The sequence below is a fragment of the Mustela putorius genome, unplaced genomic scaffold, assembly GCF_011764305.1.
Source record: "Mustela putorius furo isolate JIRA1106 unplaced genomic scaffold, ASM1176430v1.1 tig00003834_pilon_pilon_pilon, whole genome shotgun sequence".
In the NCBI taxonomy this organism is placed as follows: Eukaryota; Metazoa; Chordata; class Mammalia; order Carnivora; family Mustelidae; genus Mustela; species Mustela putorius.
The window spans coordinates 94847904-94871382 of NW_025421987.1; the positions used below are offsets into that span (position 1 = coordinate 94847904).

General features: G+C 34.7%; 1 protein-coding gene and 1 non-coding gene across 3 annotated transcripts in view; both read right to left on the reverse strand.

The window, feature by feature from the left end:
* The window catches only part of ACAP2 (ArfGAP with coiled-coil, ankyrin repeat and PH domains 2), a 146624-nt gene that overhangs the window by 40390 nt on the left and 82755 nt on the right, over nucleotides 1-23479 (reverse strand). For both annotated transcript variants that reach the window (XM_004745300.3, XM_013052619.2), the window contains exons 5-10: nucleotides 22121-22179; nucleotides 20589-20772; nucleotides 16685-16729; nucleotides 13238-13333; nucleotides 5813-5887; nucleotides 492-604 (exon numbers count right to left, since the gene is read on the reverse strand). In XM_004745300.3, the coding sequence (XP_004745357.1) occupies nucleotides 492-604; nucleotides 5813-5887; nucleotides 13238-13333; nucleotides 16685-16729; nucleotides 20589-20772; nucleotides 22121-22179 (572 nt within the window). The remainder of the gene's footprint in view (nucleotides 1-491; nucleotides 605-5812; nucleotides 5888-13237; nucleotides 13334-16684; nucleotides 16730-20588; nucleotides 20773-22120; nucleotides 22180-23479) is intronic.
* Nucleotides 4544-4709, reverse strand: LOC123394658. The gene has a single exon (XR_006609410.1). It is a non-coding gene; the product is annotated as a U1 spliceosomal RNA (small nuclear RNA).

Below are 23479 nucleotides of genomic sequence, written 5' to 3' on the forward strand. Positions count from 1 at the left end.
GAAAAGCATAATAAAATACTTTTTATGTTTATATAAAAAGACATTTATATGATTAATACTTTGTAAAAATTAGATTAACAACAACAAAAAGCAACATTTTTGGTAGCCATCAAGTTTAGAATAAAGGAGCACCAACTGCTACAGACACTCCACATATAAAAATAATCTCATTTCCTAAAAGTCCTGGTTAAAGTTATTGCAAAGATCAAAAGACCACAATCACCTAGCTTAAAAGATCATAAGCAAACACTAAATTAAAATGTACATAAACATCACACAGAGAAGGAACCCAAAGGGGGTAAAAAAAAAAATCTTGCCTCCTGGTTTATATTTTGCTTAATTTTACCCTTTAGAATTAGTGCTATCAATGGACTGAGTTCAAGAAAATTATTATGGACTGTGAATTTAAAGAATTATGAAAGAGCTGTCAAATCACAGCGAAGGTCAGAAACAACATGGCAAAATCAAGACTAGTATTTGAAATATATTACCTGTTCCAAGTTTTGAAGGCATTGCTGGCTCGTTTGAACAGATATCCTTCCATAACAATGCCATTTGCAGCATCTACATTATATTCTAACTTAGAATCATCACTGGAGAAATCCTAAACAAAATAAAAAAGTTCATATGATTTGATTAAGTCCCCTACACAAAAAATTTATTGTAGGGAAACAGCTCAAGACAGAAAAAGCTTTGTATTAAACAGAAAAGCTTTGCATTAAAACAGCTATATTAACAATATTCATAAGAAAAGAGGAGACCTAAATGTTAGATAATAGAAGAATGCTTCAACATATTAAGGTGTTTCAATTCAATGTCTTGTTATACAATAATTATTATAATGACAATATTAAAGCACAGATGATTACATAGAATATATTCTGAAAGAGAAAACAATATGTTATATGCACAGTGATTAAAGGCACAAAATATTATGTATACAAATAGACAAAAGGAGCAAATAAATACTATGCATGTTATGTTTAAAATGTTTCCATTTCACCCTAATATTATATTATGATGTGTGTGCTAACAAAAAAGGAATATAGATATATTTAAATTAGGATTACTTAAATCTACTACTATTCTCTGAGTATATTACTATTATGGTAGTTTTGTAAGTTGGTAGAACATGCAACTCTTGATCTCAAGGTAGTGAGGTAGAGCCCCATGTTGGGTGTAGAGATCATTTAAAAATAAAAAATCTGGGGCGCCTGGGTGGCTCAGTGGGTTAAGCCTCTGCCTTCTGCTCAGGTCATGATCCCAGGATCCTGGGATCGAGCCCACATTGGGCTCTCTGCTCAGCAGGGAGCCTGCTTCCCCCTCCTCTTCTGCTTGCTTCTCTGCCTACTTGGGGTCTCTCTTTCTCTCTGTCAAATAAATAAAATCTTTTTAAAAATAATAATACAAATAATTTTTAAAATTTTAAAAAAATATAAAATCTTGGGGCACCTGATAACTCAGTTGGTTAAGCTTCTGCCTTCAGCTCAGGTCAGGATCCCAGGGTCCTGGGATAGAGCCCACATTGGGCTCCCAGCTCAACAGGGAGTCTGCTTCTGCTTCTTCCCCTCCCTCTGGGCCTCCCCGCCAAGTCATACTCTCTCTCATGCTGCCTCTCTCTCAAATAAATTTAAAAAATAAAAAATAAAATATTTATTGATGAACTTACAAAATAATTTGTACAAACTGAAAAACTACGGCTATTTCCAATTTTAAAACTCTAAAAATCAGTCTCAGAACTTTCAAAATTACTTCTGGGCCAATAATCAAAGTTAGAATATTATCCTTTTAGAGAACAGCAAACTCTGTCTTGAGAAAGATTTTGGCAGAAGCTACATGACCATCTGCCAAGAATGCTGGGATGTGAGGGTCCTCCCCTAGAGGGGAGGCAGAGTGAGAATCCACCTAGGGGCCTTCCAAATCTAAGAGTCTACAAAGATGGAATATGGAAACAGAATAAATTCAGAAAAACAAAATTTATTAAAAACAACAACTCGGCCGACAGCTCTCAAAATTTAACCATAAAAAACATGCTAATCCAAAATAATCAAATGAAACAGAATTTATAAACAAATTGCTACACTTTATCCTGCTTTTTCTTTAAAAAACAAATCAGAAACACTTTAATTCCCTCAATTAAAATTTATTTGAAGCTGTAATTTATTTAATTATGCACACAGGATTATGTAACCAATTGATTTAACTGAGTATAAAATTCTAAAGGTTTCATTTATAACACTGGAAGTTTTTTAATTACTCTGATTCTACTTAAAACATTAAAATATAACCTCCTTGAAGTACAGTACATTTTTAAGTATTTTTCTAATTTTCAACTACATTTCCTGAAATAGATTAAGTCTTTAATTTATTGTTAGTATCAATTAATATAGTATTTAAAATGTGACAGATTATGTGATTTTATAATGAAAATAGTAACAATGCCTAAAATATATATTATAATTTAAATATATTGATAGCTGACAAATCAGGAAGGAATACTCAAAGGCCAAAGATTAAGTGAAAGTAGGAGGCTTGAACAGGTAAGCAGATGAAGGAAGCCAGATTTCACCTTAAGGGCATTGCCCTCATCAGAATTTGAAGCTTTTTCGTGGGAGGCCCAGGGAAGAGAAGGCAAGACAAAGATAGCCAATAAAGAGAATTTAACAGAAGCTTTCCCTTCTGAAATTGTAACCAAGACAAGAATGCAAGACTAAGATAGCCAATAAAGAGAATTTAACAGAAGCTTTCCCTTCTGAAATTTTAACCAAGACAAGAACGACCATTATCACTTCAAGATTATGTTAGAAGTCCTAGGGGCACCTGGGTGGCTCAGTCAGTTAAGCAGCTGCCTTTGGCTCAGGTCATGTTTCGAGCCCCGCATCAGTCTCCCTACTCAGCAGAGAGCCTGCTTCTCCCTCTCCCTGCTGCTCTGCCTACTTGTGCTATCTCTCCGTCAAATAAATAAAATCTTTTTAAAAAAAGAAGAAGAAGAAGAAGAAGTCTTAGCCAACAAAATAAATAAGAAGTAAGGAAAGAATTGGAATCAGAAAGGAAGAAACTATTATTTGCGGATGTTATGAGTTTGTACAAAAAACATCCAAAAAGGGGTGCCTGGGTGGCTCAGCGGGTTAGAGCCTCTGCCTTCAGCTCAGGTCCTGATCTCAGGGTCCTGGGTCCTGAACTCAGGCTGCACATCAGGCTCTCTGCCTGCCTCTCTGCCTACTTGTGATCTCTATCTGTCAAATAAATAAATAAAATCTTTAAAAAAAAAACTACATGAAAATTAAAAACATATATATCCCCCAAAAGGGCTTATATCCAGATGATATGAAGAATCTTATCAACAGTTAGGCAACCTGATGGAAAAATGGAAGAAAAACTAACAGACATTTGACAAACAGGATATCCAAATGACCAAAAGGCAGAAGGAAAGGTACTTGAGCTCATTAGTAACTAAAGCATAAATTAAAACCACAAAGAGATATCAGTATCTACCCACCAAAGTTAGCAAAATTTAAAAACTCTCACAATACCATCAGGTGGCAAGGAACACTGAGAACTCATACACAGTGCTTTCTATCAGGAATGGTAATAGCATTCTGAAATGTAATTTAGCATTATCTATTAATACTGAACATATATATACCTTCTGAACCAGCAGTTTTACTCTTAGATATAAATCTACCAAAAATATATACACATATCCAAAAGGCATGTACATGAGTGTGCATAGCATCATTGTTCTTTAGTTGATCAATTTCAATTCATGAAAAATGTAAATAATTACATTAGGTACATTAGACATACTTTCCCTTAATTTTTATGTGACCAAAACATTTTTTCTTTTTTTTTTCCCTTTTTTTTTTTTTTTTTTTTTTTTTTTTTACCTGTAATGCAGCCTTGTGTCAGCATTTAAGGGCAAAAAAAAAAGCAAAAATAGCATTACTTTCTATACAGCAGTAACTGACTATTATTTAAAATCAAGTAAGTTAATCTTAGATTTCATAATCTACTACTTTTGGATCTTCAGTAAAACACTGAGCTGTATATACAACAGGGAAAGACATTAAAAGATACTTAATATTCATTAATTCATTTTAAGCAAACAGTCACAAGTTTCTAAAAATACCACCATCTCTCATTTTAATTAGAAATGATTGGTCCCAATTTTTAACAATCTTTCCATGGTAATGTCATTAACATGAGTTACCCAACCAAAAATGAGTCTAACTTTAACTTTAAACAAAACAAAACAGGGAGTTAGTCTTACCTAACTATAACTGGAAATAACTAAATTAAAGATGATCCAGTAGAAAATCTTTCCCTTAATAAATAATGTTTCTCTTTGAATATTAATAGCCCACCACCAATAAAATTTTCCTTACTTGTATTACTGACTTCACTTGAATTTTTTTCTTTTATGCCAGGCTAGTTCACCAGTATTTTAAATTCTTTAAAAACCATAACGAAAGTTGATCTGACCGGTCAATACCACAGGAACAGATTTCTTAATGCAATGCTAGAAGGCATCTTTTTTTTTTTTTAGGGGAACACATGAATAAGGTGCCCCACTATTACCCATTATGCAGTCAAGTTTCCCACATTTGGGGAAATTCTAAGAGTCAGCACATTTGGAGTCAATGGATAAGCCTCACCCTGGGAAAACCACTTTTGTGATCATGATATCTCTTCCCCTGCCAGGTAAGTACAGAAGGCATCTTGTCACATACTTTTATTAGATTCAACCTCAAATTATCTCCTTTTATTTTCAGATTATCACACAAAAATATCACTAAATATGTAAGACAAAATATTATTGGGTTGAGTTCCACGTTAGTTGTATTCAAAGCTCTTCACACACAAAAATAAAAATGTGTCAGATTAAATTTTCATTTTAAAAATACATTTTTCAAATTGTTTACCTAAGCTCAGGCAAATTAACAAGAAATGCACGTAAAATGACATTATCACATGAGAGAAGTCAAGGGCTGCCTTAGAGTACCTATAGCTGTTAAGTCCACTATACTACACAACCACATTGATGCAAAGATGTTCTCCACCACTCCCTCTGCTTGCCCGCCCCCAACCCAAACCCTACCCCTCTTACTCAAAGGCTTTAGAGGGTTTGGTGATATCCTAACTGAAACTTTAAATAGCAGTTTAGAGTCTAAGGGCCATTTTTAAATTAGCTAAGATCCTATGAGATTGGGGTGCCTGTGTGGCTCAGGTCATAATCTTGTAGTCCTGGGATGGAGCCCTGCTCAGTAGGGAGTCTGCTTCTCCCTCTCTCTCTGTTCCTGCCCTCTGCTCATGCTCTTTCTCTCCCCCTCTCTCTCAAATAAATAATAAATAATCTTTTTGTAAAAAATCTTTCGAGATTAATGTTTTTGCAAAGTGGTTCAAAAACATGGCTTTCGGGCGCCTGGGTGGCTCAGTGGGTTAAAGCCTCTGCCTTCAGCTCAGGTCCTGATCTCAGGGTCCTGGGATTGAGCCCTGCATTGGGCTCTCTGCTCAGCATGGAGCCTGCCTCCCGCCCCCCTCTCTCTGCCTGCCTCTCTGCCTACTTGTGATCTCTGTCAAATAAATAAATAAATCTTAACAACAACAACAAAAAAAAATGGCTTTCAAATACTGTCTGATCATCTAAAAAATATTTTACTTTTCACAAAAAAAGGAGGAATTTATCTACCAAGTTCAATTACTACAGCAACTTAAAGGATTTGTTCCAACACAATAGTATCTTGCTAAAACCAGTAATTGAACAGTTCTATAAAATGGGAATTACTCTCCTTTAACTTTTCCTGTCAAGTACCTTTTGTTGAATGGTAGAATGTTTTTGCTCCATCTCTCTTTTCTCCTTTGCTGCATCCACAACCAGTCGATCCAGCTATAAAGGCAATAAGGGAGAAAATTAGCCAACTTAAAAATTAAAGAAGAAAAGGTATGATCATTTTTTAAAACATACTCTTAGTAAGTCAGCCAATGTAAGTTTACTTAAAAAGGCATTTTGACTACAACTTTAAAATGGAAGTTCTTTTTCCTCTGCTATGAAATCCTTTTTAAGAAGGTCTATAACTCCTCCAGGAAAAACATTTCTAAGAACAGTTGTAGTGCCAAGCAAACATGACAGGAGGCCTTGTCAAGGGCACAACAGTGATAAAATGATCTCCTAGAATAAGGAAGAGAACTCTAGCATAAGTTGCCTGCTGACTCCTGCAATTTCAGTAGTCAGAATCAAAGGCAGAAAGAAGATACCCTGGTGACTTTCTCCCCAAATAGCAAAAAGTAGCAGCTACACTAGTGTGGGACCAGCTCTCCTAAGTTCAACAGAACAGACACTTCCAATGAATCACTCAAAATGCTTCATGTTTTCAAGTTGGCTTCTTAATGTTATAATCAAATCTAAAAGGCAAAAAACAAAAACAACAACTCTCCAGATTAAGAGAGAGCTAAATAATAAAATTTTTTAGGGGTGCCTGGGTGGCTCAGTGGGTTAAAGCCTCTGCCTTCAGCTCAGGTCATGATCCCAGGGTCCTGGGATCCAGCCCCACATCGGGCTCTCTGCTCAGTGGGGAGCCTGCTTCCTCCTCTCTCTCTGCCTGCCTCTCTGCCTACTTGTGATCTCTGTCTGTCAAATAAACAAAATCTTTTAAAAATAAAATAAAATAAAAATTTTTTAAAAGTAATAATAGTAATCATTCATAAGGCCAGGGTATAAAATTGCCATTGTTTAAGCTTCTGTTTTAAAAGCTCAAAAAAGGGACGCCTGGGTGGCTCAGTTGGTTGGACAACTGCTTTCGGCTCAGGTCATGATCCCAGAGTCCCAGGATCGAGTCCCACATCGGGCTCCCAGCTCCACGGGGAGTCTGCTTCTCCCTCTGACCTTCTCCTCGCTCATGCTCTCTCTCACTGTCTCTCTCTCAAATAAATAAATAAAATCTTTTTAAAAAATAAATAAATAAAAATAAAAGCTCAAAAAATTTATGAAATCATGATTCTCATTTCTTTCTTATTCCTTTCCAACAGAAAAGATGATTTCCCAATACTATGACAAATGTCCTGGCTCCTTGAACTACTCTTTGCTGGAATAAAAAACAATTGGTTATAAATTATATGAATCTACTCTTCTAGACTATGATGCATGTCATTTTATCTGATTAATGTGGGATAAATGAAAAAAAATTTTTTTAATTTTTTTTTAAGATTTTATTTGACAGAAAGAGAGAAATCACAAGTAGGCAGAGAGGCAGGCAGAGAGAGAGGAGGAAGCAGGCTCCCAGTGGAGCAGAAAGCCCGACATGGGGCTCAATCCCAGGACCCTGGGATCATGACCTGAGCTTTAACCCACTGAGCCACCCAGGCGCCCCATAAATGAAAAAATGTTTTAAATGTAAATATCAACAGGAATAAGGAGAAAGATAAAGTATTAAATGAATAAATGTTTTCACTGCTATTCTTTACAAAACAAAATTTTAAAAAGCCTTTGTAAAAATACCATTTGGTCCTTTATTTACTCTCTACTACAAATGATGGTGTTTTTTTTCCCTACCAGAGAATAATTTGGGCCTCAGAATTTTTTTTTCCTTAATAAAAAAAAAATTTTAGAGGCACCTGTGTGGCTCAGTTGGTTAAGGCTCAGGTCATGATTCCTTTAGTTCAGGTCATGATCCCAGGGTCCTGGGATCAAATCCCACATCAGGCTCCCTGCTCGGCAGGGAATCTGCTTCTCCCTCTCCTCTCCCCCTGTTTGTGCTCTCTCTCTCTGCCCCAAGTAAATAAATTTTAAAAAAAAAAAAATTTTTTTTTAAGGTTTTATTTAAATCCTAGATAGTTAGCACATAGTAAAATATTAGTTGCAGGTATACAATTGGCCACAGAATCTTAGTTATCACTGAATATTAATAAAGAACCAAAAGAAAACACCCTGAAACAAATGTAGCACTATTATAAATATTTGATTTAGATGGCAACTACACTACTACCCTTGAAGATCCAATGCATATGTGCCTTAGTGACATGTAACATTGATTTAATGGGTAATGCTCATACATGCTGCACTAGGAAAATGCCCTCAGGATTTTCTTATACTGAATGAGTGCAGTAACCATTATACCATGAGTTTATATCCTTTAATTGAATGGCATATAAGTATTATTTATCCATTCAGATGGAAGTAAGGTACAAGGCAGACCCCAAGATTCAACTAATATTTATAAACTTGTGTGCATGTACCTTCTACACTAGTACTGCAATGCAAGTGCTGGTTTTCTGCCTGCTGGACTGGTAGTAAATTCCTCTCCTACATCCCACCTCACTACTATTACAGCAGAAAAGAGCGAAAATTCACTTCTCTCTGTTGGGGCAGAAGTATAAAGAAAAAAAGTCTCAAGATGGTGGAGGGTTGGGGAAGGTACAAACTGAGGAGATGTGAAGACTGACAGTCTTGTCTCCTACATACTGGGACTATATCAGGAAGAATTTGGAGCATAGCACAATATGGGCCATGCTTCTATTAGTGCAGGTACCTATAACCAGCCAGGTGCCCTAGTCCCCTGTGTTTGGAATCCTCTCTACTCCTACCATATCAGACATCATCACTTCTCTCTCCACTTTTTAATTTCTCCCATTTCCATCTGCTTGTATATTTGTGCAAATCATATTACCTTAAATAAAACCTTCCTCCAACTCATACTCCTCTCCAGCCCTCTTTTTCCTTCATAACACAACTTCTGGAAAAATCTTCCCTGTTCTTCACTGGTCTATTTCGTATTTATCTACCCATTATAGTTTAGCTTCTGCCACTCACACCCTCCACTCTCACAAAGGTAAATAATCTTCTTGCTGCTAAACCCAATATGTATTTCTCAGTCCTTGGTTTACTGCATCTTCTTTCCAATATTTATATTGATAATTATCCTCTCCTTTTTGAAACACTCTCCTTGGCCCATGGTAACATCATCTCCCAGTTTTCCACCTCCTCTCTCATCTGTGTTTTAATGAAGATCCTCTTACCTAACCACCTCTTAAAACTATGTCATTCTTAGGGCCCTGTTTGAAGCCAGATTCTCTTTTTACTCTATACTAGTGGCCTTTGCTATTAACTTACAAAATGAAAGTCTTTAAACATACCATTCCAGCACTCACATTTTTCAAAAATAGCTTTGGAAACACTAAAATGATTTTGGGATACCTATTAACTCTCCATGAGTCAATTCACCCATTCTTGTGGTTACAATTAATAATTATATGCTATTGACTCCTTTAACCTCATTTTGGCGGGGGGGCTCCAGATACACCCATTTAGATGTCCTATCATCAAAATTTAACATATTTAAACTTCAAATCACCATGTCCCTCTACCTTCAAATTGGCTATTCCTTAAATATCCCTCAAGTCTATTTGTTTCTATCTCTATTGCCATGTTCCTAGTTCCAGATCCAGTTATCTCATAACTGAATTACTGAAAGGATATCTGAACTGGCCACCTCCAACCAGGCTATATTTTCCAACAGGCACCAGAGCTTAGATGCCTTTCAAGGACCTGAAAAATTATGTGAGAACTGAGAGGGGAAAACTGTAAAACCAAAATTAATAAATGTCTAAAGTATGAAGTTATTTAAACTACTCAACTACAATCTAACTCATTTGTTTATAAATTACATTTAATGTAGGATGAGGGTGCAACATAATGCTTGACAGAATGTGTGGAGTGCCTAGAGCCTAGGAAGGTCTTGCCTTCCTCCCAAGTCTGGGTTATAGGTCCTAGCTGTATGTTCCTGTAACTCTTTGAAACTCTGCTATATGGTAAAGACAGCCAGCTACCCCCTAATAACCCATTCTCTCCTTCTTTCTTAACAAGACAGTACTCAAATTCTTGTAGGTCACATGCTTATCTGGCATTAAGTTTTTAATTCCCAGCTTTTCCTGCAGCCAGTATGACACTGGGATGTACACAGAAGTGGACTCTATAAATTCCAGGAGACATCCATAAAGAGAATGCACCTTTCTCCTTTCCTCTTTCCTGTCAGCAAGAATGTGGGTATGGTGACTAAAGCTTGATCAGCCACTTTGAACCATGAGGTAGAATAAAAAATGTAAGCCTGCATCCCTGCAAACCAAGTGACCATAATACCATGCCTTTGACTTTATGTAGAGAAATAAAATAAAAAATAAAATAAAACAAGAATTTCATCTTGTTGACGCTACTAATATTTCAAGGTTTCCTTGTATCACACACCAAAAAGCAAGTTCTCATTTAATAAACCCAGACAGAACACTGATCACACAGAGTAATAGTCTGGTGACTTGTTGGTCTCCTCTAATAGATTAGGTTCTACAGAGTCAGGGAACAGTATCTCTGTAACTCATGGCATATACCCTGCACACCATCCCAACAAGCACACATATGTACACACATGTGTATGCACCAAATTTACTTTTGGCCAATGAATGCACTTCTCTTACAGTCTTACCTTTTTCCTCATTTCCTTAAACTCTATTTTTCAACCTTAATCACCTGTCCTCAAAAGGTAATATGAACCTATACGGGGTGGGGGGGGAGGAGGGATCACCTAAAAATTGGTATCATTAAATCCAAAAAGCTCACCAATCAACAAAAAAAGAATATCCCAGAACAAATCTAATATAAAGTTCTTCTCAGTTATCAAAAATAATTTGAATATAATGAACTTTCTATATAATACTGTGATATATGTATAATTCACATATGTGCATATATATAAAAAATAAAAAAGGTACCAAGAGTTCCATACGCTTAAGATTCTAAAGATTTATTATTCAAAATAGCAAAATATACATTTTTTAGAAAATAAGAGTATAACTCAAATGAAAAATCAGTAGGACTTTCATTTATCCAAATGTAAGAAAAGAAAAACTAAATCCAGCTATGTGTACTATAAAACAGACCCGTTGTTTTTAAGTTTTCCTTTCAACACCCTCATATACTGTCTATAACATATTTTTAAACTTCAATCTTCTTTTTGGTTACACATTTAACCTACACATAAATATTCCACAGCATCAAACTTCTTCATTAAATAACTGAAATGTCAAATTCCCCAATATTCTAAATTTCTTTCTTTTTCCCAACACGCTAAACTTCTTTAAAGGTACAGACATCAGGGCGCCTGGGTGGCTCAGTGGGTTAAGCTGCTGCCTTCGGCTCAGGTCATGATCTCAGGGTCTTGGGATTGAGTCCCACATCGGGCTCTCTGCTCAGCAGGGAGCCTGCTTCCCTGTATCTCTCTCTCTCTCTCTCTCTCTCTCTCTGCCTGCCTGTCTACTTGTGATCTCTCTCTGTCAAATAAATAAATAAAATCTTTAATAAATAAATAAATGATTTAAATAAAAGTACAGACATCAGAACAAAAGCAACAAAACCAAAAATAAATAAGTGGGACCACATCAAACCAAAAAACTTCTGCAATGGAAACAATCGACAAAATGAAAAGGCAACCCACCAAATGGCAGAAAATATTTGCAAATCATGTATCAGATACCATATAAAGAACTCGTACAACTTTATGGGGCACCTGGGTGGCTCAGTGGGTTAAAGCCTCTGCCTTTGGCTCAGGTTATGATCTCGGGGTCCTGGGATCAAGCCCCGTGTAGGGCTTTCTGCTTAGCGGGGAGCCTGCTTCCCCCCCACCCTGCCTCTGCCTGCCTTTCTGCCTACTTGTGATCTCTGTCAAATAAATAATTAAAATCTTTAAAAAAAAAAAAAACCCATACACTTCAAAGCAAACAACAAAACACCCAAACATTTTGTTTTAAAAATGGGCAGAGGATCTGAAAAGACATTTCTCCAAATGTGAAAAACGGGTAGCCAAAAGGTACATGAAAAGGTGCTCAACATCACTAATCCTCAGGAAAATGCAAATTAAAACCACAACAAGGTATTACCTGTCAGAATGCCCGTCATCAAAAAGATGAGAAATCACAAGTGTTGGTGAGGATGTGGAGAAAAGTGCACCAGTGGTGGGAATGTAAATTGGTGCAGCCACAATGGAAAACAATATGGAGATTCCTCAAAAAACTAAAAACAGAACTACCATATGTTCCAAAATGCCCCTTCTACATATGTTCAATGTAAACAAAGACACTGATTTGAAAAGATATTCACATCCCCATGTTAACTGCATTATTAATAGCCAAGATACAAGAACAACCTAAGCGCCAAAAAATGAACAGGTAAGAAAATATGGTGTATATACACATAAGGAACTATTATTCAGCCATTTAAAAAGCAAAGTAAATCTTGCCATTTGCAACAACATAGATGGACTCTGAAGGCATTATGCTAAGTGAAATAAGCCAAGCAGAGAAGGACAAATACCACATGATTTCACTCACATGTGAAATCTGGAAAAAAAAAAAAAATCAAATTCATAGATATAGAGAACAGACTAGAATTTGCCAGAGGTGGGGGATGAGTGAGACAAAAATGGGTAAAGGGGGTCATCACAAGGTACAAATTTCCAGTTATAAAATAAATAATTCCTGGGAATGTAATGTACAGCATGGTGACTATAGTTAACACTACTGTATCATATATTTGAAAGTTACTCATCAGTGTATATATATATATTTTTAATAGATTTTATTTATTTATTTATTTATCTGATAGACAGAGATTACAAGTAGGCAGAGAGGCAGGCAGAGAGATGAAGGGGAAGCAGGCTCCCTGCCGAGCAGAGAGCCTGATGTGGGGCTCGATCCCAGGACCCTGGGATCATGACCTGAGCCGAAGGCACAGGCCTTAACCCGCTGAGCCACCCAGGCGCCCCTCAACAGTGTATCTTAAAAGTTCTGAAGAAAAGAAAAAGAATGTTTAACTATATGGAGTAATAAATATTTACTAGACTTCTGAGTTGGTCATTTGACTATAAATATGTGTGTGTGTACTAAGACACATAGAAATCTCGGGGTGCCTGGGTGTCTCAGTCGGTTAAGCAGCTGCCTTTGGCGTAGGTCATGATCCCAGGGCCCGCATCAGGCTCCTTGTTCAACAGGGAGCCTGCTCTCCCTCTGCGTCTGCCTGCCACTCTGCCTGCTTATGCTCTCTCTGACAAATAAATAAATAAAATCTTTAAAAATATATACACATATATCTCAAATTATTTTATACACCTGAATTAATGCAATATTATATCTCAATGAAAAAAAGATACAGATATCAATGTATAAAACAGAATCAAGCAATACAGTACAATATTACCTGTGCACCAAGATCCTTCATGTAGGGCCCAAGTTCACTAAATAGATCATACCCTTGATGGAAGAAGGCCAAATGGGCATACATAAAAGATAACATCTGATAAGAGAAAAAAAAAGTTTAGCATTTTAAAATCAATTCTTAGATAAATATTCCAAAATTTTTAAAAATCTTAATCTTATCTAATGTTTAAAATTTATTCCATTAGAACCCAAAATATCAAACCTATTTAAAATTAAGTCATTTTTCTCAAGAGTATTTCAGAAATATTTGTGAAGCAAGAATAAGTAATATTTAAAAGAAATGTCCAAGTGGTTTAACATTTAAAAAAAATTCTTTTTCGTTGTTTAGACTATATCCAAACAATCAAACTTCATATGGTAATAACTGAAAGAAAAAGTCGTGTTTTCAATACTTTCACCATCTTCCCACGTACATTATAAAGTTATCTATATGCCTTTCAACCAAACTCCCTGGCAAAATTTTAATGCACACACACAAAAAAAGGGGAAATATAAATAAAAAATATTAAAATATATATATATGTAAAAATAAATAAATCACACCTTACAACTGACTAGGATCACTAAGTACAGCCCAAAGTAGGGGAATGATTATTTTCCTTCTCAAGTCACTGAAATAAAATGAGTCAACAGACTTTGCCAATATGAAGGGTTCTGCATATTCATTCCCAGTATCCAAAAATGTTGCTAACAGGTTAAGATTTTTTTCCAAGTTTTCCTATATTTTACCTGTTCATGAGAGAAAAATCACCCTTATTTTTATTTGTTTTTACGTGGTTAGGAATTTAATTCAATATTAGTAAAAAGAATCCTCCAAACACCCATGTTTATTTTTAGCAAGATGAGGCATCTGCTTAATACTCTGAAGTTTAAAATTTAATATTCAAGAATGCTTCAAAAGAAAATTTTTTGAACAGAAAACCAACTAAATAAAACACAAACACAAAAGGACAAAGCTCAATAAAAGATTATTCTGGAATTAGATTAACAGTAGTTGTGATATTTCATGAATATAATAAAAAACACATATAAAAAAGAGGGTGAAAGTTTAATAGCTACAACTACATAAAAATGTAAAACATGCTGCACATCAAAACACATAATAAACATACTAAAAGATGAATGATAAACTAGGAAAACATACATGACAAAGGGTTAATGGTCTTAAAATATAAAAAGATGTTACAAATCAGTATGAAAAAGAGGACTAACAAAAATACAGGAAACAAAGAGGCCAAAATATACAGGAAAAAAATCCAAACTCACACATATTTAATACAAACTTATTGTATTAAAGATATGCAAAATTGAACAATGACATGACATGACATTTTCTATCTATCAAATTATAGGTAGAGTGGGAGAAATTAGAACCCAGTGTTCGTAGTATGGTTCACTTTCACATACTACTAGCGGAAATGTTGTATAACTCTTAAAATTTACCATTATTTTTTAAAAGTTTTTTAATAAATGCTTAAACACTCTATATAATCTCTTGTCTAAATCTATCCTAAGGAAATAATCATATTATTTATTAGAATGATCACTATAGTGCTATTCTTTAATGTCAAAAACATGGAAATTACTTAGAAATCCATTAATGGATAAACCTAATTTATGGCATATTTAATTGACCTGCAAACTATATCCAGCCCTATCACTTATTTTTGGATGGCCTATGAGTTAAGAGCGGTTTTTACATTTTTTAAATGGTTGAAAGACAATGAAAAAAATGAAACTCATGACATGTGAAGACTGTATGAAATTCAAATTTCCATGTCCATAAGAAAAATTCTTATTAACACGTAGTAATGCTATTCATTTACATATTGTCTATGGCTGCTTTCTCATTACAACATCGCAGTTAAGTAATTACGACAAAGACCACATGGTCCACAAAACCTAACACATTCACTACCTGGCCCTTCACGAAAAAAGGTTGCCTACACCTAGGATATTCACATGGTAGAATTCTGTATGGCCAGGAAACCCATTGTTAAATAAAAAATATTTAGGGCTCCTGGGTGGTTGAATTGGTTAAGTTACTACCTTTGGCTCAAGTCATGATCCTGGAGTCCCAGGATAGAGTCCCACATCAGGTTCCCAGCTCCACCAGGAGTCTGCTTTCCCTCTGACCTTCCTCCCCTCTCATGCTTTCTCTCACTCTCTCTCTCAAATAAATAAATTTAAAAAATCTTTTCAAAATATATTAATTAAAAATGTTTAAAAGTAAAAAATATTTAAAGACATGTGATGATTTTGTAGTTACTATCAAAAGAACAAAGTTATAAAACATATGTAGCAATGATTCCGATTTCTTTTTTAAAAAATTATGTGTTGGGGCGCCTGGGTGGCTGAGTGGTTAAAGCCTCTGCCTTCAGCTCAGGTCGTGATGCCAGGGTCCTGGGTTGGAGCCCTGCATCGGGCTCTCTGCTCAGCAGGGAGCCTGCCTCCTCCTCTCTCTCTCTCTCTCTCTCTCTGCCTGCCTCTCTGCCTACTTGTGACCTGTCAAATAAATAAATAAAAATCTTTTTTAAAAAATTATGTGTAATTTTAAAACACACATATACACAGTCACATACACACATGCTCACAGAAAGAGAGGGGAAAAGGTGGATATATGCCAAGATATTAAGAGTAGTTCTCCCTTGGTAGTAAGATTTCTAAGTATTTTAACTTTTTTCTTCATACATTTTACTTTTCAATTTTCTCCAATTAACATACATTAATCTCAATCTAGAAAGGGAAGTAAGTGGCAGTAAAGAGCAAGTACAAGGTACTTACCTGATAAGAAATAATATAAATATAGAATTTAGGCAAAAGCTAGGTGAGTACAAGAATCAAAAGCAATTTATGTACACCCTTTCAGGATAAAAAACAAAACACTTCAGTGAACAGAGAGGAAAAATTATTTCTAAGGTTCTCGAAATATGAAAGAATGCAATGCCATACTACTACCATCCCCTGTCTACTTCCTCATTAGCTTTAAGATTTTTTTTTTTAAAGGGATCCAAAAAAAAAAAAAAATGGGCATAGAGGCTCAGGGAAAAACATTATCCTCAAATTTCATCACCTTTTATTTTCAAACAGCACTCTTAAGAACAAACCAACAGGCTAATAAAATCATCAATAATCCTAAGGAAAACTTCTCTAAATGATACGATTTATACATGCCCTCAATCTCAAGTATTTAAATGCATGTTAATAGGAGAGAAAGACATAAGTAACTATAACATGAAGGAGACAAAAAAGTGGTTAAGCAACATAGGAGAAGTATGAAAAGATCTGTAAGATTAATTCTGAACCTGGAATAAATATATTTACATGTATATACAAACATACATATACACACATATGATGCTGCTTTAAATGCTTACATATGTACACTTAGATCATATTAGAATCATCATTTCAATAAATATCTTACTGATTTTAGGATTTCTGATCTCCTTTTTGATTGAAGGACATTAATCTGAGGAAAAATACACTTGGTTAATAACCCAAACATTTATTTTAAAAACTAATCTACAATGCAATATTGTAAAATTTGCTTATTCTGATAGTTTGATACTTTTCCAGAACAGTAAATTAAATCAAAGGTCAAGTTTTTCACCCTTTGACATGTTTTGTAAAAACAGTTAAGACAAACATGCCAATGAAATTCTCATCTATTTTCAACTCAAAGAAAAACTAGCCATGCATAAGTCATAAATACTGTAGTGATAAAACTATCACTTTGATAGACATTTGAATTTCTCAGAATTTCATCTTTTCCCCATCCTCCTTATCTAATTGTTCATCTAGACCCTTCAACACAGATCCTTAATGCAAACTCTCATCACTTTTACCACTACTACCAACCACCTTATCTTTTCTAGACTGTTGCAATAGCCTATGAACTAGCCTCTATACTCATGACTCTCTACAACCCATTCTCCACACAGTAAACAGAGTGATCTTTTCAAAATATAAATAAGATTATTCTATGTCCAACTTAAAACCTTCCAACTTCCTTGTGTAGCCTGCATGGTGGCCCTTTGTGATGTTCACCTCTCTAACCCACCCAGTTTTCTTCCACTTTACCTTTCTGTGCTCCAACCCCAATCCCAAACTACTCCCACCTCAACACTTTCAAACTAGTTGTTCTGTCTTCATGTCATAATTGTCTGCCCAGACAGGCAGAAGGATACCTGTTACCAATCAGGTTCCAGCTGAAGTATTAGCTCCTCTGAAAGGTCTATGTAGGCCCTATGTACTCTCTAGTACAACAACTCTATTTATTTCCTTCATAGCATTCATAACCACCTCATATTTTCTTATTTACTTATGTCTTTTCCCCAGTTAAAGTGTGAGCTCCATAAGATCAAGGTCTTCCTTATTCCCAGCTGCATTCTCCAACTGGTACAGAGTGAGGACTCAATAAATATTTGTTAACTAAATTAACAGACTTTAAATAATATTTTAATTAGACTAAACTTACTGAAAGATCAGTAAATTATGAAAGTTGCCTTTGTGGTATCTGTCCCAACTCTAGAAATTCTTAACAAATATTTTGTCTACTATATATCAGCTTAATGAAATTAAATGTTTATACAAAAAAAGAATCATTCACTTTTTGCTAATATCGTCAAAAGATTACAGAATATCTTTCCTTTTGATATGTTCTTCCCACTAAATATTCTGCCTGTTGTTTTATAATTTTAAAGCACTGATCAGAAAACTAAAAACACACCACGAAAAATCCAAATAACTATGCTCAAATAAGCACTAATTTCCTTTGTATGTCTGTTTCAAGACCTCTTCAGTTTTGAGAACTAAAATATTAACTTTCAAATGCTCTAAGTAAAGCAGAGGCTACAGATAACCTATTATTTAGACTTTGGAAAATGCCAAAAGTGTTTCTGTTTTATCTATTTTTTTATGTTTGGCAATGAAAAATAGCATTTACTTGAATAAAAAAGTAAAGTCAAATATGTACAGAAGCTAAAACATGACAAACTTTATAAATTTGGATATTTATTACTTACTATGCCCTAAAATAGCCATTTTAGCCATATAATGAAATGACACAAGAGTTCTCATCAGAAAAATTAAATAAGGTAATACTTATGGGGGACATGGGGGCCTAACTTAAAACTACTGGATGAACACTAAAGGAAATGGATAATTTATTTTCCAACCACTAGAGAGAATATAACCTAGACGTAGAAAAGAGATACAAATAATTATAATAAATGTGATTAAGTGCTCTAACAGCAATGTGTATAATACTATTATGACAGCACAGCAAAGGCAGGGGCAAGAATGATTCACTTTGCCTGGAAAAACTTGTAAACTGACCACAGAACAGAGAACAAAGTGGTAACAGGGCAGGTAAAATTGAGAAGACCAATTTTGTGAGAACATCTTAAAATTCAAAACAAGAAACAATTAAAACTGGTGTTAGGGCTGCATCAAAGGTAAGAAGAGCAGACTTAAGAGGTACAGAGAACTTTTTCTCTCTCTCTCTTTTTTTTTTTTTTTTAAAGAGTGAGAGAGTATGCACAGCAGGGGATAGGGAAGTGGATCACAGAGAGAAAGGGAGAGAGAGAATCACAAGCAAGCACCACACCCAGCATGGGGCCTGACAGGGCTTGATCTCATGACCCTGAGATCATGACCTGAGCCAAAATCAAGAGACAGATGCTCAATTAACTGAGCCAGCAGGTGCCCCAATACACAGAATTTTTTAATTTGGTTTTTAGATATAGCAGCTGAGAATGAGAATATCTGATGTAACTGTCCATAAGAATCTCTAGGATTGGGTAAGAAGATTTCAGCATTCAGTTAGGTAAGAGCAAAAAAAAAAAAAAAAAAGCCATTTGGAAGAAGACAGTTCTCAGTTGTAAATCAAAAAGAAAGAGGGACATCTGAGAAAAACAGATTTTGTCATCTATATATTATGGTTATTCAAGTAAGAGGCATGAGACTGTCAGGGAAATCAAAAGGTCAGAAAAGAATAGGACCAAAGAGGTAACCCTGAAAAAGAGGTCAAAAAGATTTTGGATAAAGGAAAGAAGCCCAAGGTGAAAAGTGAAAAGAAATACAAAGTAATAGAAGTTAATAAATAGAAGCTAAATAGAAGTTAGTGCAATGTAAAAGTGGTTTAAGATAAATCAAGACCAAAAAAGAGAGTTGTGGTCCACTATCTCAATGAAACACAACAGTCAAGTTGGTTAAGAATTAAACTGTATCTAATGAGTAAGCCTTAGCATGAGCCATTTCAGTGGAATGGGATAGGAAGATAATACTCATACCACCACAGGAAGTACAGTAAATGGGAGATAGCTAATAGAAGATAGGAAATACAGACAATTCCATTCTAGAAGATTCTCACTAATAAGTGGAATGTACTTCATTTTCTAACTTCCCACTTAGTGAATAGAAACTTCAAAAAAAGTCACTTTCTACTGTTTTGCAAAGTTATCTAAGTAGTTTTTTTAGTATATGTGCTGCCGAAGCGAGCACTTTAAGTAGTTTTTAATCACTAATTTGTACACGGTTACTTGTGCATTTTTCTGAAGAAATGATCTGTGATTGCTAGTCAGCAATCTCTGGGGACTTCACTGCTGTTTTGTAAAAGGAGATTCAGACAAACTAATTTCTTAAGCTTTAAAGCTTTCAACTCATGATATGTAGGAATACATCAAGTACATGTGAAATAATGTATGCTTTGCCTTCATTTTTCATGTCTCTCGAGTCCCTCTGGAGACATATCACATTCAAACTGATTTCAATTACACATAGAACCAGAAGATCACCAGGCAACTTAGCAAATACTGATCTCTAGTTTTAAAAAAGAGAAAGTAATGCAAATATAAGAACACCACTTCTAGAAATATTTTTCATTTGGTAACATGGTATGCCTTAATACATCTAAGAATCTACTCTAAAGAAATAATCAGAAATATGGCAAAAGATTTATATGCAAAGATGTTGTTATCATTTACCATTACTGAATACTGTATTTTCACTCTTGCCAGTAAAAAATGGCTGTCTGATAAGTAGTATTAACACAGCAACTCCACAGAATAAAATAAAGCAATTAAAATGTTTTTTACAACATTTTAAAATGAGGGAAAGTATCACGTTAAGTGAAAAAGGGAAAGAATCAGAACCAAAGGTATACACATATATTTATGTACATACACAGATACACACTCAAGTGAAAAGTCTTAACAACATCATTTAATTTTAGACTCAAGAAAACAGTACTAGTTCTTTACAGTACGATCATTCAAAAATAATGACATGTTTAGTTAGCATTTTCTGAAAACAAATAATAAATATACCTGAAGTACGTAGTCGAGAGCTATGTGTCGAAAACATTTTCTTGTAGCTGTCAGAATGTTCGTGGCTTCTTCAACTTCGTGCTGTTTGTTTCTTTGTACTTGAGCATTTTTTACTAGTGCATTTTCTTTTTCTTCACTGACTTTCTCAAATTGCTTCTTGGCATCTTTAAATTTTCTAAGATCTCTAAAAAATAAAAAGAGTAAAACTTCCATAAATCCTACTATGGGTGAAATACAAAACACACTTTTAAGAAATATCACTCGTGGGGCGCCTGGGTGGCTCAGTGAGTTAAAGCCTCCGCCTTTGGCTCAGGTCATGATCTCAGGGTCCTGGGATCGAGCCCCGCATTGGGCTCTCTGCTCGGCAGGGAGCCTGCTTCTTCCTCTCTCCGCCTGCCTCTCTGCCTACTTGTGATCTCTGTCAAATAAATAAATAAAATCTTTAAAAAAAAAAAACAAAAGAAATATCACTTGTATCTTGTTGAGGGAAATTACTATGCCAAATGACACAAATATATCCTTCTAACACACACATATACAATCTTTGGTAAAAAGAACTGTATACCCATAAAGGGTAATGGTTTCCATTTCAGTATTCTGAAAATCTGAAACATTTGATTCCATTAATGAGCTTAGATAAGCACTTTATTATATCAGAGAACTAGGCAAAATGATTTGAAGACACTGATTTTAAAATACTAATAAAGTAGACCCGAGAAAGACTCTATTTAAAGTCTTTGTAAGAAGCCATAGTTTTTCATGCATACATTCTATAAGGACATTCTGAACATTAGTCTATTATTTGGAAAGAATCTGTGAGACATCACTAACAGGACAATGAATTCTAAACCACTGAACGGCAATGCATTATATTCATGAGATGTGCCACTTTTTTATAGCTTTTAACATCTATAATTTATCCTGAATACTGTAGCATAAACAACTTTATCTGAAATTTTATATATTCTGTCAATAATTAAAAGAGAAAAACTGAATTATTAATGTGGGAAAGGAAACTGTTCCTATCTGGAAAGTTCACGATTTTATCTCCAGTTTAATTTTATTTCACATATAAAATGGGACGAATGTGACACAAAAGGCTCAGATGTAGCAAAAAACATGCACTTTCATGATTCATTCTCATATATTCCATTATCTTCTTTTCAAAGAAAATACCATATTGAGACAATGGAAAATTTAGCCTCAACTATACTAATAGTATTTCAACCACTTTTGAGGCCTGCTTTGATTTTGAATGGTCATTATTTATTTTATTTGTTAATCTATAACAATCCTAGCTATGTATCCTGAATACAAATTTCATAGTATAAATGATTCACTGAAAGGCATGAAGTCTGATTCCCTTATGGAGTATTCATGAGGAAATGCAATATACATTTTACAAAGCAAAAAAACAAAAACTCCAGTATTTTCAGTAAATCACAGTCCATAAAATCCTCCCAAAAGATAACAACTCCCAAATGTGATCATTAATGGATTGCTTTTCTTTCTCTTTATTGCAATTGACTTACTCTTTAACAAAGTTCTGAAGCTGTGCTTTAATTGATCTCTGAGTTTGGTCAAATAGGATCTGAAAGATAAAATGTAACATTAAACAACTAGAAAAGTAAACAAAAAATAATATATAGGTTGATAAGTAACACATCCTTCTACCAGTACTCAATTCTAATAACACCTATACTTCTTACTGAAGACTACATAAAAAATAAGCATTTAAAAAGAAACTGAAACTGACTTTCAAGTCAATTTCATCTGTCTAAAAATTAAAATTATTTCTAATTACAGAGAAAAATCAAATCTGCATTACCATTTAAATAGAGTGCTCAAACAATAGAGCAATTTATTTCCTTGATTTTTAATTCAAGCTTTGAAAAACAACCTGAGAGAGTAACACAAATTCTACTTCATTTACTGCAGGAATTTCTTACTTTAACGTATCAAAACACCTCAAGTAAAAACAACTCCAAAACTGCCTTATATCTTAGTTAGAGGTTTCTCATTTGGGAAGACCTAGAGATTTAAATGTTTTATATTATTAATTCAAGTAAACATTATATAGTCCTTTAGGTTCAATGACTAGTAAGACTGGAGAAAAGAACAAAATTTTATTCCTTATGACAATATTTTGCCCCACTTAAATAATGCCACATATTAAACTTTAGTAGTTTTATGTGTGGGAATTTCACTGGGCTTGTCATGGAAATTCTGAGTACTACGATAATGTATAGATACTCTACATTTAGAGTTTGAAACAAATGTCAGATAAACAGGCACAAAAATCAGTATTTAGGAGTGCCTGGATAGCTCAGTTGTTAACTGTCTGCCTTCGGCTCAGGTCATGATCCCAGTGTCCCGGAACTGAGCCCCGTGTCAGGCTCCCTGCCCTTCAGGAAGCCTGCTTCTCCCTCTCCCACACCCCCTGCTCTCACTATGTTCCTGCTCTCACTATTTCTCTCTGTCAAATAAATAAGTGAAATCCTTAAATATATATATATCAATATTCAACACAAAACAAAAAAAATCCTGTATCCTTCTCATTAAAAACAGTATCAATTTCGTTTTCTCTGAAATCTTGCTACTAAATGCTGAACACCAACACCACACACACACACACACACACCACACCTGGGTTGAGTACTACAGGATTTTAAAATATGCCAATTTGCTTCGAGAGAAAAAAATGATTTTCTGTAATATGTTAAATCCAAAGTATTAAATTCAAATTAAGCATAAGAGAGGAAATAATAAAGATGATCGGAAGTCAGCTAAACAGAAAACAGAAAATCAGTAACCAAAACTCAACGAAACCATAAGCCAGTTCTTTCAGAAGATCAATAAAGTTGATAAACCTCCTGCCAAAATGATCAAGA